At 41.5% G+C, this 17,567-nt stretch overlaps 1 protein-coding gene across 1 annotated transcript; it reads left to right on the top strand.

The window, feature by feature from the left end:
* The first annotated feature begins 5,813 nt into the window (after positions 1 to 5,813).
* On the top strand, positions 5,814 to 7,287 carry LOC119408038 (histone H2A.Z). The gene is made up of 5 exons (XM_037674877.1): positions 5,814 to 5,945; positions 6,212 to 6,289; positions 6,402 to 6,515; positions 6,581 to 6,710; positions 6,978 to 7,287. Exons 1-5 carry the CDS (start codon positions 5,943 to 5,945, stop codon positions 7,037 to 7,039), a joined length of 387 nt encoding a protein of 128 aa, XP_037530805.1. The 5' UTR covers positions 5,814 to 5,942; the 3' UTR covers positions 7,040 to 7,287.
* The last annotated feature ends 10,280 nt before the right edge of the window (positions 7,288 to 17,567 follow it).

The raw sequence follows: 17,567 nt of genomic DNA, 5'->3' as shown, positions 1-17,567 counted from the left end.
ATCCATCAGGACATCTCTCATAGTCCATCAGACAAACCCAGACGGTCATTTTCACCGCTCCTCAGTCAGTGATGGGATGTAAAGAAGTACAAGTACTTTGTTACTGTACATTTTTCATGTATCTGTACTTTACTTAAGTAGAGTTTAACATGGGTACTTTCACCTTTTACTCCACTACATTTTACATTAAGTATCTATATTTTCTGCTACACTACATTTCTATAATGTGTTACAAGTTACACTCATGTTGCGTTGTTTGATAGTAACCGATGGTGAGAGGGGAGTTGGTCCACTGAATCACTGCAAACTGGGCAGGTAACATTAGACCCGCCTTCAAGAAGAGCTGGACCAATGACATATATTGTAGTATATACATCATTGAGCTGGGTGCACCTGCAGCACCGCTAACACCTTATCTCTAATAATCTTAGGCTAATTTTAGATATTCTGGATTATTCTGAACTTGTACAGGACAATAGTTTAATCCTATTTTTGGACTTTCACAAAGCGTTTGACACCTTGGAGCATGAACTCATGCTTACTACACTGAAAAGGTTTGGTTTTGGTGATTTTTTTCTATAGATGTGTACAAATTCTGTATGCAGAAGGTAACAGCAGCATTAAACTTCCTTTTGTACGTCTCCTAGGTTTAGTCTCCATAGAGGGGTTTTACAAGGATGCCCACTCTCTGTTTATCGTTTTCTGTTAGCAGCCGAGTTTCTAAATGTTCATGTCAGAAATAGCCCCATACAAGGAATCGATATTGCAGGTGGAAGTATTTTCATTAGCCAGTTGGCTGATGATACATCTTTCTTTTTAAAAGACATGTCACACGTCTCTCTAGCAATTAGTACTGTTGAAAGTTTCACTAAGGCCTCTGGCCTGTCTCTTAATCTTAATAAGTGTGAACTGTTGTCAGTGAATAATTGCACACACTCCTCTATTTGTGGCATCCCTGTCAAAGATTCTGGAACATACCTGGGTATCAGTATCACTAAGAATAGTACAAACAGAAGTATTTCTAATTTCACTCCTGTCATTGAAAAGTCAAAAAAGGTTTTTAACAGTTGGCTACAAAGGGATCTGTCCCTGAGAGGTAGAGTCCTGCTCACTAAAGCAGAAGGATTGTCCCGTCTGGCCTGTACTGCCCAGTCTCTTTATGTTGATAAATCAGTTTGTAATTCTGCCGACTGAACGCTCTCCGACGTCTTATGGAAAAACAAAACACATTATTTGCGTAAATCTGTCGTTTTAAACAATGATAAGTCTGGTGGGCTAAAATTTATTGACTTTGACTCCTTTAATAACACTTTGAAAATAAAATGGATCAAAAATTATCTTAAAAACCCAAAGTGTATCTGGAACTTCATTTCACAATATGTCTTTTCACATTTAGGCGGTTTAGAGTTTGTTCTCCTTTGTAATTACAGTATTCCGAAAATACCCACTAAGCTCTCCAACTTCCACCAACAGGTACTTTTAGCTTGGTCCCTTATCTATAAACATAATTTTTCTCCGTGTAACATTGCACTGCTCTAACTATGACCCCTGACTCTTAGTCATTTCTCAGATTCACCATGAATCGTGTTCTTCAAAGTTACATTTGACTTCAATAATGTCTGATGTTTTTCCACACATTTCCTGTCCTTGGACACAGAGTCAGCTACAGTCTGACTAATGTTTATCTTATTTCTTCCTATGTCTCTAAGAAAGAAAAACAAATCATTAATGAAGTTTGTTTTATTTTATTAACAAGTGTGAACACAAATAATTTTGATTGTTGTTTTCAATCATTATAATGAAATCATGTGAAATATTACAATGTGATGATGTTGTTGCACAGAAGATCAACATCATCAGGCCAGGACTCTGCAGTCTACACTCATCTCCAGGCCAGCGGTCACTCTTTCAGGGATGAAGATGTTCACATCCTGGACAGAGAGGAACGATGGTTTGAGAGAGGAGTAAAGGAGGCCATCTTTGTGAAAAGAAATCGTCCATCATTAAACAGGGGTGGAGGCCTCCGGGTTCAACTGTCCCCCTCTTACAATGCTGTGATTGCTAGTATCACTCAGCCCTCTGTGAACAGTAAACAGCCATCAGTGTGCTAATGATCCATTGTTAGGCTGATGGTCCTTCTTGAGCATGTGATCAGCTGGTTTTGGTTGTCAGCAGCAAAACTGGTTGATCCACTCTGAGAAGGTGCTATTTAAGAGACTGAGCTGAATACAGCACCTCAGACTGAGGAAGTCTCTCGGATGAGAGACGAAACGTTTCTACATTTTTTGTTGATTTGCTTTGTTTTGTTTTGTTTTGTTTTTTTGAATGTCCAGAGGACCAGATTTAACTTTTTTAGATCTGAGTTAATAACAAATCTGTGGAGCAGCGCCTGCTTTGAAAGCAGAGTTCAGCAGGTGGTGGCACAGCTGAGGGAGAATGAAGACAACACATCAAGCGTAGATGAGATGCTCACAGTTTTCCTTTTCTCTGGGAACTATTTAGGCCGTGGGTTCTTCACTCGGTTGTTGACCTTTTGTCACCGTCATCCTGACTGAGACGCTTCAGAAGAGGTAGATCATCTCTCACTGGGAATTTGTTGTTTTAATAAAGGATAAATAAATAAAATGATAAATGACAGACTTTGTGTAAATTAGAGATCCTCATTTAGGTGCACTTTATTCATTGTAGAGGGATTTATTTTGGTGCCCTATTCATATGAAACTTAAAACTGTTAATAATGTTAAATTAAAACTGAGCACCAAACATAGTCTTACGTAAATATATATATATATATATATATATATATAGATGATTAAATGTGTTATTTTGTAAAAGCTGACTTGACCAGCATTGCTCTCAAGTGGTTGGAAACAGAAAGTGCAGCTTCAACACCACAGATAGTTTTATAAACCAGACCTTTAGTTCTCATACAGAACATTTATAAGTTCAACAAAATAATAAAGTTTAACACAATAAAACACGGACATACAGATTGGGTGCTCATGTGTGAGAATATGATACGCAACTTTGTCAATGGTATTTTGTCACTGAGCAAAATAAACTGTCCAAGTGACCTGATTTATAATAATGAAAAACTATCTGTCTATTTTAACATCTAATGTTTTAGCAAATTTATCTTTTAAACTTTTGATTTTAGCAGCTCGACCAGGAGAAATATGCACAAGAATTCCAACATGCCTGTTTTTATCTAGTACAAATGGTAATAAAATAATATTATAGTCTAAATTTTACTTAATTAAACATCAGATTTAAAGCCTTTCACTCCTTGAAAGAAGGCATGTCGCATGCCTTTCCATTTTTAAGAAGATTGTAATAAGAGGCAAAGTTATAGCAGTTTTAATGGCTACAACTGGTATGTTAATGGTATGTTATATAATGGTTATATCTTGGTATGATCCCAAGATACTATGAGAGCTCACAAGAGTAGCACTCAGAGCAGATGTTACCATACCATACCATACCAATTTATTTATATAGCACTTAAAACAGCAACAAGGCCAACCAAAGTGCTGTACAAAAGAACACAAACATGCACAGCGAACAGGAAAACATAAAATAGAAATACAGATACAAATAGCAGCAGAAGCTAACTAAAATGGCCAACAGAGTAGAGAACAGACCGGACCAAAACAAATCACACCGTGTTAAAGGCAAGCGAATAGAAGTGGGTCTTCAAGCGAGACTTAAAGACAGAGAGTGTGGGAGCCTGCCGGACACTCAGTGGCAACTCATTCCACAGTCGTGGACCTGCAACAGAGAAAGCCCTGTCACCCCTGAGCTTACGACGGGTTTCTGGGACTGAGAGAAGCATCTGGTCTGCTGACCTCAGAGAGCGCGGTGGGACATATGGCTGCAGAAGATCAGTGAGATAGGATGGGGCGGAACTGTTCAGTGATTTAAAAACGTACATGAGAATTTTGAAATGGATCCGAAGGTGAATGGGTAGCCAGTGCAGGGAGGCCAAAACTGGCGTGATGTGCTCTCTATAGCCTGTACCAGTTAAAAATCGGGCTGCAGCATTTTGGACCAGTTGTAGACGAGCAATGGAGGACTGACTGATTCCAAACAGAAGTGAATTGCAGTAATCAAGCCTAGATGTTATGAAGGCGTGGATCACTGTCTCAAGGTTCTTTTTGGAGAGTATAGGCTTCAGATTAGACAGCCGTCTCAGCTGAAAAAAACAGGATTTGACCATCATGTTTACGTGACTGTTGAGTTTTAAGGACGGGTCCATTATCACCCCCAGATTAGTCACCTTTTGTTTCTCTAGCGGGGCTAGAGAGAAAAGGTCAATGTCATGGTTCATGAGTGAGCCACTGGGATGGAACAGCATGACTTCAGACTTCTTCTCATTGAAGCTTAAGAAGTTTAAAGCCATCCAGTCCCGGATGTCAGCCAGGCAGTCAAGAAGAGGCTGAATAGAGCGTGTGCCTCTGTGCCTCAGGGGGAAGTAAATTTGGCAATCATCGGCATAGAAATGAAAGGGTATGTCGTGTTTGCGGAAGATAGCACCTAGTGGCAGCAGGTATAAAGAAAAGAGAAGGGGACCGAGGATGGACCCCTGCGGTACCCCCCACTGAAGTGCGGTCGATGCCGAACTAAAATCTTTGATATTGACACAGAAGGTTCTGTCAGAGAGGTAGGACCCAAACCATTTAAGGGCTGACCCTGTGATGCCCACCCACTGCTCCAGTCTAGAAATGAGGATATTGTGGTCGATGGTGTCAAAAGCAGATGTAAGGTCCAATAGGACAAGCAGCACAGAATCACCTGCGTCTGTGGATATGAAAATGTCATTAAAAACCTTCAGTAGAGCAGTTTCAGTGCTATGGAGAGATTTGAAGCCAGATTGGAATAACTCTAGGATAGCGTGATCCCCCAAAAACTGTTTCAACTGAGACTCCACAATTTTTTCCAGTAGTTTAGAGGTGAATGGGTGTCTGGAGACAGGCCGGAAGTTGGACATGACTGAGGGGTCAAGGTTAAGTTTTTTCAGGAGGGGCTGGACAGCAGCATGTTTAAAAGTCTTTGGCACCACACCTGAGGATAAACTGCTATTCAGAATAGTGAGGATAAAAGGACCCAGGGTAGGAAAAACTTCCTTTAGTAGTCGAGGGGGGACCACATCAAAGGGGGAACCAGATGGTTTCATGCTGCACATTACCTGCTCCAGAGAGGACAGAGAGATGGGCTCAAAGTGGTCAAACACAGCCACACACTGAGAAGGGATGGACAGATCATGAGCTGGTGGAGAAATGAGTGCCCGGGTGTTTGCCACTTTTTCTAAAAAGAAATGGAGGAAGTTCTCACACAGCTCAGTTGAGGCTTCCAGAGGTGAAGGCTCACTGATGAAGATTCATGTTGAAGATGACTATCAGCTACTATACATTAAAATTTAACTTAATAATGGTGAACTTGAAAGAGTTACAGACACTTAAAAAAAATGTTAAGGTCAGTTGGCTATAACCTTAATCAGCCTTTGATGTACATCCATTTATTACTTTGTGAGAGTTTCATTAATATCTGTTGAGTGGTTTATATATATTTTGCTAATGCTCCAAATAAATAAAAAACAAAACAGTTTTCCTTCATCTGCAGGCAAAACCAAATAAATAAATAAAACAAACGAGAGGAAACGTTCACTTTTGTTTATGCTTGTCAATGATTATTCATGCTGAACTGTGGAAAACTCGTTTAAACAAATAAACTACATTACCCATAAAGCTAACGGTGAGAATTCTTTTGTTGTTCATTGGCTGAAAATCACGATGACGTATGACGGTGGCGATAGTTACCCGGATAAAGGTTGGATGGAGGAGTGTCGAAAAGCGGGCTTAGTGGCTCTGATAGCAGCTAAACACGGTAGCGAGGAAGACAATTTTTGTACTGCGGCTTAAGAAATTACTTGTGAAGAAATTAAAATGGTAAGTTTGATTGTATTATTTGAACCGCATGGCAGTGCCGTCCACGGTTAAAACGTTCAATAAACCCCACGGTGCGTGTTTTTAATCGCGTGGTAGCCGTTAGTATTAGCGGTCGAGTTAGCTTAGCATGCTAGCTGACTTGGTCGCGTCGAGAAAGCGGTAACGTCGCAATTAAGACGGAGTGTGAGCTGAAATGTGTTCATGTTGCGGTGGCTGAAGCTCGACTGGGCTGCTGTAAACCGTGGACGGTGGCTTTTGTTTTCCAGGCTGGCGGTAAGGCTGGGAAAGACTCCGGAAAGACCAAGACAAAGGCTATTTCGCGCTCTCAGAGAGCAGGACTTCAGGTCTGTCCAGTTCTCATTCATCGCTTCTCGCTGCCAGATGTCTCAAAGGTCACTTTAACCGCTCTTCATGCGCGGAACTCGGGTCCTGTTTGTTTTGTTTTTTTGTCCGCAGTTCCCCGTGGGTCGAATCCACAGACACCTGAAGTCCAGAACCACCAGCCACGGCAGAGTGGGAGCCACAGCGGCGGTGTACAGCGCCGCCATCCTCGAGTACCTCACCGCCGAGGTAAGCGTCCACCTCTGCCGGGCTCCTCGCTTCGTGCTCTAGTCTCAATCCAGGCTCTCTCTTAGGTTCTGGAGTTGGCAGGAAATGCGTCGAAAGACCTGAAGGTGAAGAGAATCACTCCACGCCACTTGCAGCTCGCCATCAGGGGAGACGAGGAGCTGGATTCTCTGATTAAAGCCACCATCGCTGGTGGAGGTAAGAATCTGCTCTGAACTCTGAGATGAGTTTACAGACCATGTTGAAGCATCATCACAGCTGGACTTTTATTTATTTAGTAATTGAAGAGGTTTCCCCCAATCTTTAAACTGCACCAGATGCTGTTTAAGCAGCCAAACTCACTGCACATCCAGCTCACTCCCCTCCCTGTAGAGGGTCAACAGTCTTGGTCTGCCTGGCTCGTGTGCACGGAGGTGTGAACATGACTGGGTGTAACTTGTTCTGACTAATGCGCTTCTGTTCCAGGTGTTATTCCTCACATCCACAAGTCTCTGATTGGAAAGAAGGGCCAGCAGAAGACCGTATAACCTGAGGAGCTCCGTCGTGCCGTCTCAGGATTACAGTCCGCATTCAGTGGTTAAATGTCTTAGATTCAAACACATTTAGGATTTTTATGGTTGAGCTTGCATTTACTCATGACTTTTGTTTTTCTTCCCCCAAGTGGCTTCAGAGAAGCTTTATTTTTTCCTTCTTCTGGTGCTGCAGTTTGTTTTTGTTTAAATCCAGCTTTTGTGGCATTCCCATGTTTAAGTGGTGTTTTAATAAAGCCCTCCTGGGCATCGTTTCAGCTTCTCTTGTTCTTGGCTAAGCTGCAGTCTCAGACTGTTAACATGCATTCATTTACTGTGTAAAGTGCTGTTCTCACAACTTGACACAAAAGACAAATTATAGTTTATAGTGTGAATGATTTTATGAGAAGTCCCAAGATTCTGACACGTTCGTGTCATTTCCTGTGCAGTGTGACTGCTCCACCTGGATGTATCTCAGGTGTGATGGGGTAAATGCAGACAACTCATTTCATCATTGTATAAAAACAATGACAACTCTCCAACATCCCTACAAATCCTAAATACATGAACTCTTGCTCTGTTGCTTTTCTTAGCTGAACTGACTTCATTCTGCCACAAGATGGCAAAACTACACCAGGACACTGACTGACTGTCCAGTACTCGTTTCATATAAATAACTTCTATTAGTCTGGGGTTGAATGATGTATTGAAACAGATAAAGTGTGTACTCTTTGTTAAAAACAACTCCACAAAGGTAATTTAAATTTTGAAACTGCCAAAGCAAGTTAAAAAACATGAAAACCATTTGCGTTTAAATTTTATTCCAACAGATTATAAAGTTTAATTAAACAGGCATTGATGAATAAAATAGTGCAGAAAGAGTTGAATAATTTAACCACTACACTAAAGAGTGCCAGGTAGTCACAGGGCTGAACCACAGGAAGCTGAGGACGATTCAAGGTGCAGCCAAACGATGACACCAACTTCTATAGTAGGACACAAGTTTGCCATGATGCTTGTTGAGAAGCCACACGGCTTGTAGGAAAATATTTTGGACAAATGCAAAATTGCTTCCACACTGGTGAAATTTAAATGTCACAGCAGCAACATGAGTGCAGATGCACTGAAAACACTTAAACTTTCTATAGACTCATCCATGAAGAGAGCAGTTGTCAGAGACGGTACAGTTGTACAGTCTGGTGGTTGTGGACAGGAGTAACCTGTGGTGCTGCTTTGTGCACTGGGTGTGTAAAGTCCTGACGGAGCTGCAGGGGGTGGGAGGACGTCATGATGGACAGAAGCTTTGCCAGCATCCTGTCTGCTGCCTCCACCTCAGCACATGATGGTGTAGGACACTGCAGACACCACCAGGGTCATAAAGACTGGAGCTTTCTGGTAACGGCTCCCATTAACTCCGGCTTCTTCTTAGTGTCAGAGAGATTGGTCTCACTCACAGGTAATGGGTCAAAACGCCTGAGAATGGATCAGAATCAAACGGGCTATTTTGAAGTGTCCCGAGCTCTGATCTGATACCTGCTGAACATCTGGAGGAGGAACCATTGGCAGCTGGAGCAGTTTGATCATGACGAGTGGACCAGAACACGTGTGGACAAGTTCAGAAGACTGAGTGACAGAAATCACATCTAAAGGTTGAACATCTGAAGTGAGAGGCACCATCCTTTGACCACATCAGTTTCATTATGTGTTGAACCTGAATTACACAACAATGACTGAACATTGTTTTACATAAAAACAGAATACTGTAGAAGTAACTCATTAATTTAGAATCAACTTCTCTATATAGAAAATAAAACTGGGCCAAAGATCAAGAGCTCTTACAATGAAAACTGTAAATTATGAAAAACACGATCAATCTACAGGTCCTCATAAAATGAGCATATTGTGATAAAGGTCATTATTTTCCATAATGTAATGATAAAAATGAAACTTTCATATATTTCAGCTTCATTGCACATCAACTGAAATATTTCAGGTCTTTAATTGTTTTAATACTGATGATTATGGCATACAGCTCATGAAAACCCAAAATGCCTGTCCCAAAAAATTAGCATATTTCATCCCACCAATGAAAGACAAGTGTTTTTAATACAAAAAACGCCAACCTTCAAATAATCATGTTCAGTTATGCACTCAATACTTGGTCAGGAATCCTTTTGCATGAATGACTGCTTCAATGCGTCGTGGCATGGAGGCAATCAGCCTGTGGCACTGCTGAGGTGTTATGGAGGCCCAGGATGCTTCGATAGCGGCCTTAAGCTCATCCAGAGTGTTGGGTCTTGCGTCTCTCAACTTTCTCTTCACAATCTCCCACAGGTTCTCTATGGGGTTCAGGTCAGGAGAGTTGGCAGGCCAATTGAGCACAGTAATACCATGGTCAGTAAACCATTTACCAGTGGTTTTGGCACTGCAGGTGCCAGGTCGTGCTGAAAAATGAAATCTTCATCTCCATAAAGCTTTTCAGCAGATGGAAGCATGAAGTGCTCCAAAATCTCCTGATAGCTAGCTGCATTGACCCTGCCCTTGATAAAACACAGTGGACCAACACCAGCAGCTGACATGACACCCCAGTGACTGTGGAAACTTGACACTGGACCTCAAGCAATGTGAATTCTGTGTCTCCTCTCTTCCTCCAGACTCTGGGACCTTGATTTCCAAAGGAAATGCAAAATTTACTGTAATCAGAGAACATAACTTTGGACCACTCAGCAGCAGTCCCAGGTGAGATGCTTCTGACTCAGTCTCTTGTTCAAGAGTGTCTTGACCTGGGGAATGCGGCACCTGTAGTCCATTTCCTGCACACGCCTGTGCACGGTGGCTCTGGATGTTTCTACTCCAGACTCAGTCCACTGCTTCCGCAGGTCCCCCAAGGTCTGGAATCGGCCCTTCTCCACAATCCTCCTCAGGGTCCGGTCACCTCTTCTCATTGTGCAGCGTTTTCTGCCACACTTTTCCCTTCCCACAGACTTCCCACTGAGGTGCCTTGATACAGCACTCTGGGAACAGCCTATTCGTTCAGCAATTTCTTTCTGTGTCTTACCCTCTTGCTTGAGGGTGTCAATGATGGCCTTCTGGATTTGGGCTCCAAATCCCAATTGCCCAAAAATGCATCCCCTGCTAACTTTGACAAATAAAGAGTTAAAAATGAAATAACCTGTTGTACATTATTACATACAGGGGCTGGTCATAAAATTAGAATATCATGAAAAAGTTTATTTATTTCAGTAATTCCATTCAAAAAGTGAATCTTGTATATTATATTAATTCACTACACAGACTGATATATTTCAAATGTTTATTTCTTTTAATGTTGATGATTAGAACTGACAACTAATGAAAACCACAAATTCTGTATCTCAGAAAATTAGAATATCACTCAAGACCAATTTTAAGAAGTATTTTTAGAAATGTTGGTCAACTGAAAAGTATGAACATGAAAAGTATGAGCATGAAAAGTATGAGCATGTACAGCATCAGTACTTAGTTGTTGCTCCTTTTGCCTGGATTAGTGCATCAATGCATCGTGGCATGGAGTGGATCAGTCTGTGGAACTGCTCAGGTGTTCTGAGTCCAGTGTCCTTCAGCTCTTCTGATCAGAGCAACCTGGGCTCTCATAACACCTGAGCACTAGTTTTAAGTACATTGTTTTTTATTTATTTAAAAAAATAATAATTTTAATTGTTTTTTTACAGTTCATCTTAACTTTTCATTTAACCAACTATTAAAAACCCATCTAGGGACGGGTGTTGTGAATTAGCTTTGGTTATATACACAGTGATGCAGGCATTGGATTGTTTTGATCTATGTTTCTTGTATCTGTCAAATAAACAATAAATAAATAAAAATAAATTACAAAAGTGAACTATTTATCAAAATACTTTGATTGCCTAAATACTGCATAATTAAAACCTAAATAAACTCTCGTGTCCAAAGAGAGTCAGGTTTAGATCAACTTTTATCAACTGCTAAATGTTTAAAGATAATCTGGTTCAGGTCATTTTGAGCAACTGAATTGTAATAAACTATCATCGAAAGTTATTATTTAGCAATGAATTTCTTAAACTTTCTCCAAATTCTTAATGTTAGTCATTCGGTTTTGTCTTAATTTTATTTTTTTAGTCCCCTTTTAATAACCAAACAGCTTTGGTGATTGTGTGATAAACAGAAGTGTGCTGTAAGGCCAGGACTGTCACCTATGAGTCACAGACAGCAGCACTCTGCTGAAATACTCTCACTGCTCCACTAGGTGGTAAGAAGTCCACACTGATAACAGGATCATATAAAACTAAAAAAACACCCATCTCCATATCAGCAATTTTGATAAAGATAGATGGAGTGTCTCCACTTACTACCATTGCTCCAAATTCAAGCCCAGTGTCAGAGTTTCTGGGAGCTGACGTATTTTTGGAGCCAGAGTCTGTGTACCATCCACACGAACGTCCCGCCCACTCACTGACAGGCTGTCAATCATAGCACTTACATTTAAGCCTCAAGAAAACTAATTAAAACTGAATGAATGGAGAGGTAAAAGCTGTGTGAATAAAATAAAATAAACACCTAATAATTTTATCTGATGTGATTTTATTTTTGTCCCCGTTGTGGAGCAAAGTGGGAGAACTGGAAATGACATCTGTCCGTCCATCTGTGCAAGTTGTGAACATGATAACTTGAAAAATAAGCGAGGTTCCAACTTTCATGTTGGTGTATGGCTGCTCTAGGTGTCAGAAAGGTTACGATTCAAGGTCAAGATTCTTTATTGTCATTCGCATCATATGTGGTACATGTGGTGGAGCAAAATTGTGTACACAGAGTCCCAGTTACATCCAACAAAAGTATAAATTGTAAAGAAAAACAGTAATAACATCTAAGACATGAACTAAGAAATATGTTAAAACTAAGAATACACTAAGCACAAATAGTACAGAAACAATATGTCAAACAACAGCAGCACGAACATGAGTCTGTGTGAGCAGATGAGCATGCATGAACACAGCATCATGAAATAATCAGCAGCATGAGATCAGCATCATGGATAATCAGCAGCACATATCAACAACCAAGTGGCATTACAATGATTATTCTGGTTAGAGATTCATAAGTCTAACAGCCTCAGGGTAGAAGCTGTTCCTCAGTCTAGTGGTTCTACACTTAATGCTCCTTAACCTCCTTCCTGAGGGGAACGGGGCAAAAAGTGTGTGTGCTGGGTGAGTGGTGTCCTTCTTGATGCAGGTGGCCCTCTTCCAAGGAGGAGGAGCTTCCCAGACCAGCTTTTCTCAGCCGCCTGAGGAAGTAGAGTCTCTGATGAGCTTTCTTGATCAGGCTGGTGGTGTTGTTGCCCCAGCTGAGGTTGACATTCAGGTGCACACCCAAGTACTTGTAGCTGGAGACCACTTCCATCGCAGATCCAGGTGTATGATCTGTGTGAAGTCCACGACCATCTCCTTCATCTTCTTCACATTGATATAAAGGTTGTTCTTCCTGCACCAGCTCTCCAGGTGTTCCACCTCCTGCCTGTAGCTGGACTCATCATTGTTTGTGATGCATCCCACCACCACTGTATCATCTGCAAACTTTACAATATGACAGCTTAGATGGGTAGGCGCAGTCATACATGAGCAGAGTGAACAGGAGGGGGCTCAACACACATCCCTGAGGGGAGCCAGTGCTGAGGGTTGTGGTGGATGAGGAGAAGTTGTGGCTCCTCACTGACTGCGGTCTTTTTATTAAGAAGTCTAGGACCCAGTTGCAAATGGAGGGGCTTAGTCCTAGTGTGAATAGTTTGTCCATCAGTGTTTGGGGGATCATGGTGTTGAAGGCAGATATGAAGTCCACAAAGAGCATACGGACATAGGAGTCCTGCTCCAGGTGGGTGAGAGCAGTGTGGACCACAGATGAGATGACGTCTTCTGTTGATCGATTCTTGCAGTATGCATACTGGTGAGGGTCCTCGCTGATGTTAATAGTTGTTTTGATGTGGGTCATGACCAGTTTTTCGAAGCATTTAACGACTATCGGGGTGAGGGCCACTGGCCAGTAGTCATTCAGACCAGTCACTGTAGAGTTCTTTGGAACTGCGATGATGGTGGCAGTTTTCATGCATGTGGGATTTGTTGCCAGGGTAATGGAGGAGTTAAAGATGTCGGCCAGCACCTTGCAGAGTTGATTGGCACAATCTTTCAGCACCTTCCCTGATATTTTGTCTGGGCAAGTTGCTTTGTGAGGATTAATCCTCCTGAAAGTCCTCCTCACTTCAGCTGAGGTCACGCTGAGAAACTCCTCTTCTGGTGGTGAGGTGAGTGTCTGGTGCTGTGTGGTCTGTTCGGGTCTTCAAAGCGTGCATAGAACTTGTTGAGGGCATTAGGTAGAGATGGGTCTCTAGGGCATTGTGCACATCTGCCTTTATAATCTGTTATACACTTAACACCCCTCCACATGCTCTGTGGGTCTTGTGAGATGAATTGACCCTGGATCCTCTGTGCATATGTGGCCTTGGCCCTCTTAATACCAGCAACCAGCTCTTTCCTAGTCCTTCTCAGCTCCTGTGAGTTGCCAGACCTGAAGGCAGTGTTCCTGGCTTCCAGCAGGGTGCGAACCTCTGCATTCTGCCAGGGTTTCTGGTTCAGGTAGCACTTCACAGTCCTGGTGGTAGTGATATCATCAATGCACTTGCTAATGTATCCAAGGACAGCAGATGTGTATTCCTCCAGGTCTAGCTCCCCCTCTTTCACAGCAGCTTCTCTGAAGACTCTTAACACAAAAATCCAAGATGGCCACCACAATACATATGTAAACTGACCACCCCTATCATTTGAAGAAACTATGCTTTTCTATTTTTTATATTACTTAAAAGTATAGTTTCCTCAAATGATTCAAGGATTCAAGGTTCTTTATTTGTCATACATGTGGTACATGTGGTGGAAAGAAATTGTGTACACAGGGTCCCAGTTACATCCAACAAAAGTATTAAATGTAAAAGAAAAACAGTAATAAGATCTAAGACATGAACTAAGAAAATCATTAACTGGAAATACGCTATGCACTAGTAGTACAAAAACAATACGCCGAACAGCAGCATGACTGCAAATGACTGGGATGGCTGAAGATTACCGGTAATCTATAGTGACCAAGGCCACCACTGACCACCCCCTAGCTCCACAACTGCACCTGTTCGTGGATAAAATGTCTCCTTCCACTCGCCAGAATCGATCACTCTGCGCCGCTTCGGACAAGAAAAACTAAAACCTCCCTCTGTTCTTCTCCACAGTTCAACTCCCACTTGATTATAGTATCTCACAGCAAAAACATTTAGGTTTACTTACATTCCCTGTTCAATTCAAGACTAGAAAAACATTCATCTTGAAAACTAAAAGTGTTCACAGTTGAAGTCCCTCAGTGATGGGGGGATGTAGGGGTGGGGCTGAGAAACAGTACTGCAGCCAGCCTTTAGGGGACGATGTCTGGCCCTGTTTCTCGTTGTATCTCCATCCTCCACTGTGTTGGGGTTTTTAGGGCATCAAGTGATAGATGGCATGCGCAAAATAAGTAAAAAAAACAACAACTGTATTTTTTGTTGTTTACACTGATAGAGCAGGAATAAAGTTGTTAAGAATTTCCATTTAGGAACTAGTTTTTGGACGTCAGGTGCAAACACAGCAGAATATGTCCATGATTAAAACCTGTCAGTAGTGTAGACAAACAGGGCTGACTCCAGCAGTTATTAAACAAAGATCTCACACCATGACTCTCTTGGTGTTGAGTTCTTCGCAGATACACCAAACTTTAGGGCAGTATGTGTAAAATGGATTAAGCTGGAATCAGAGGCAGTCATCTGGATTTGAGGGTTGTACATTTACTGATTGCTCTGTGTCCAGTGGTGCATGAGATATTTTGCTAACAGACACATACACGAGGTCTTTCGTTTCATTGTTATGCTGATGATTGTCAGATTTATCTACCATTAAAACTCAATAGTCCATGCACAATCCACCCTCGGTTAAAATGTCTTGATGACATCAAAGCATGGACTCTTCAGATTTCATCTAGTATTTCATTGTTTTGTGTTATTTTGTTTTTCTTTTGATGCTTTTAATTGTTATTTTTTCTTTGCATTACTGCCATTGATTTTTACTGTTAAGATTTGATAACAGCTGCTGCTTTTAAATGTGCTTTCTAAATACATTTGACTTGACAAGCAATAATACAATTATTATATTCTAATTTTCAGCAGGAGGTAAGCCTGCAGAGGGATGTAGACAGAGTATCGAGCTCCGGTCGTATCAGAAGAAAATCCTCTCCAAAGGTCAAATGTGGTGCAGCGAAGTTCAACATGTCTGCCGCTGATCCATAATTAACCTCTGCAGTTTTTAACAAGCACATTTGTGTGCTGAGCGATTGATAAATCTGTACTGCAGGCCCGGTGAGAAGCAAAGTGCTAATGAGACCCCCACTAAAACCCCCAGCCCAGATCCAACCAGGCAGGGTACCACTCAACCATTAAGTCAATTAGGAACAGACTGAGTGGTATGTGGAGTATGTGTGTGTGTGTGTGTGTGTGTGTGTGTGTGTGTGTCTTTCATTTGGTTCTAATTAAAGCGCAGGAAGTGAAGCAGCAGCGTTCAGCCTCTTCCCTCCAGGCTCGATGGTCTCTGTGGTGCTGTTCTGGACCCCATTAGCACATCTGTTCTCACTGGACTGACGGAGCATTTATTGGGTTCCACAGAGCTCAGAACAGCACGTCATCGTGAGTTAGATCTTCAATTAACCGTCTGTGAGGAAGACTGCTGCTCTGCTGGCGTTTCACTGCAAACGTTCGGAAACAGTTTGGTTTCACCTGAGCTCTCATGGAACGGGCTGCAAGGTTCTTTGTTTAGTTGTACTGTAGAGACAGGAAATAATGTTCTCACTTCTGTGAGCTTAGAGTTATATGAACCACTAGAGGGTGCACGGGTCACGTGACCTTGTGATTCACTGCAGCTACAGCCGAGCCATGGGAAAGCATGTCTCCTTTCAGGAGTCACCAGATTTCATCTTAGTGTGAACATGATCTGATCAGAACTGAAGCTGATAATGGACCTGTTTAAAACTAAACTATAAATCTGATGTAATGGCTGTTAATTGTTGAATTAGCTCATAGATCATAGCTTCTGTGGCAGATATTGCTGTACAGGCTGAATCCTGCTACAGTTTAATACAAATTATTAAATAGTCCAAGCTGCTGTTGGTAACAGTTCATGATGAACTCTCTCTGCATGAACTCTGAAAATGTTGTTATTAATTTTAGGTATAGATTAGACACTGATCCCTGCAACTAGCTGCAGCTAGCAGAGTCTACATGAACACAGCTTACATGTTAAAACAGTTACACATTTATCAACTAGTTGAAGTCAGAATGATTGAAGCAGCGAAAAGTCTTGAAATCACTGGAAGTCATTAATCACTGACTGACTTCAGGTCGTGTTTAGATCATCTTTATTTAGAGCCAATAGATTTTCCTTCTGTATCATCTAGCTGTTTTACTGATGGTTGTATAAATTAACATTAATTATGAATTATATGAAATTATAATTATATTATTTATGACACGGATCCAGTTGGACTTTCTGGTAATTAAACAGTTGTTTTGTCGGCTGGGAGCAGTAGCTGCTTCTCTATGATGACACAAATGTAAACGATGGACAGAGTGGAATTATTCAACTCTATGGTGTGAGCGCAAATCTGTCTATGTTAGCAAAATATCTCCTCAACTACTGTGAAACTTGCAGAAAGTTATCATTGCATGACCATCTACAACTGATGAAGTTTTGGAGTTCAGAGAGAACACCCAGCTGAAACTCAGTCAGTGTTACGGCTGTTAGCTAAAGTTTGGTGTGGAAGTAGCTGCGGCTAACACTCGGAGCACTTACAGATTGTTTAAGATCTTTGAAGCCATCCCTTTGTGTCTGTTAGCAAAATATATCATGAACTACTAGATGAATTAAAATCAAACTTCAGGAAATAATCGATCATTGTACGTCTACAGCTGATTTATGATTTGGAGCAAACCCAACTCCAGATGGCCACCAGAGCCAGATGACCTTAGACGACATAAAAATGGCAACAGTTCAGTCAGTTTTACAGATACTGAGGTTACATTTGGTGTGCTAATGGCTGAACATCTTCACCAACACATGTTTTCAGCACCACGTATTGTTCATCCTCTTTACCTCAAACATTTCCATTTACTGTTAGAGTCAACCTGTCCGTCTGTTAGCAAAATGTCTCATGAACAGTGGCAAACTGTGACTTTAGCAGCTAACTTTCAGGTAGGAAGAACAGTTGGACCAACCTTAAACACGCAGACATTTTTATAGGGTTTGTTACATCTCTTTACGTTAAGTGTCATAGTACAGAGTCTTGTTGAACAAGAGGTGCTTTCCTCCTTTTTATAAATCAAGTAGAACATCTGGCCTATGATGTCATTGCAACTGTCACTGACTACAATCTGAACATGAACACCAACCCAACACTAAACAGAACCGACAGGGACAAC

This window comes from Nematolebias whitei, chromosome 1 (genome assembly GCF_014905685.2).
Source record: "Nematolebias whitei isolate Nwh7 chromosome 1, NemWhi1, whole genome shotgun sequence".
Lineage (NCBI taxonomy): Eukaryota > Metazoa > Chordata > Actinopteri > Cyprinodontiformes > Rivulidae > Nematolebias > Nematolebias whitei.
This window is presented reverse-complemented; position numbering and strand designations above follow the sequence as displayed.

Coding starts and splice junctions, on each gene's coding strand:
- LOC119408038 (XM_037674877.1), top strand. Junction 6,290..6,401: donor CTCAGAGAGCAGGACTTCAG/GTCTGTCCAGTT, acceptor TTTTGTCCGCAG/TTCCCCGTGGGTCGAATCCA. Junction 6,711..6,977: donor AGCCACCATCGCTGGTGGAG/GTAAGAATCTGC, acceptor CTTCTGTTCCAG/GTGTTATTCCTCACATCCAC.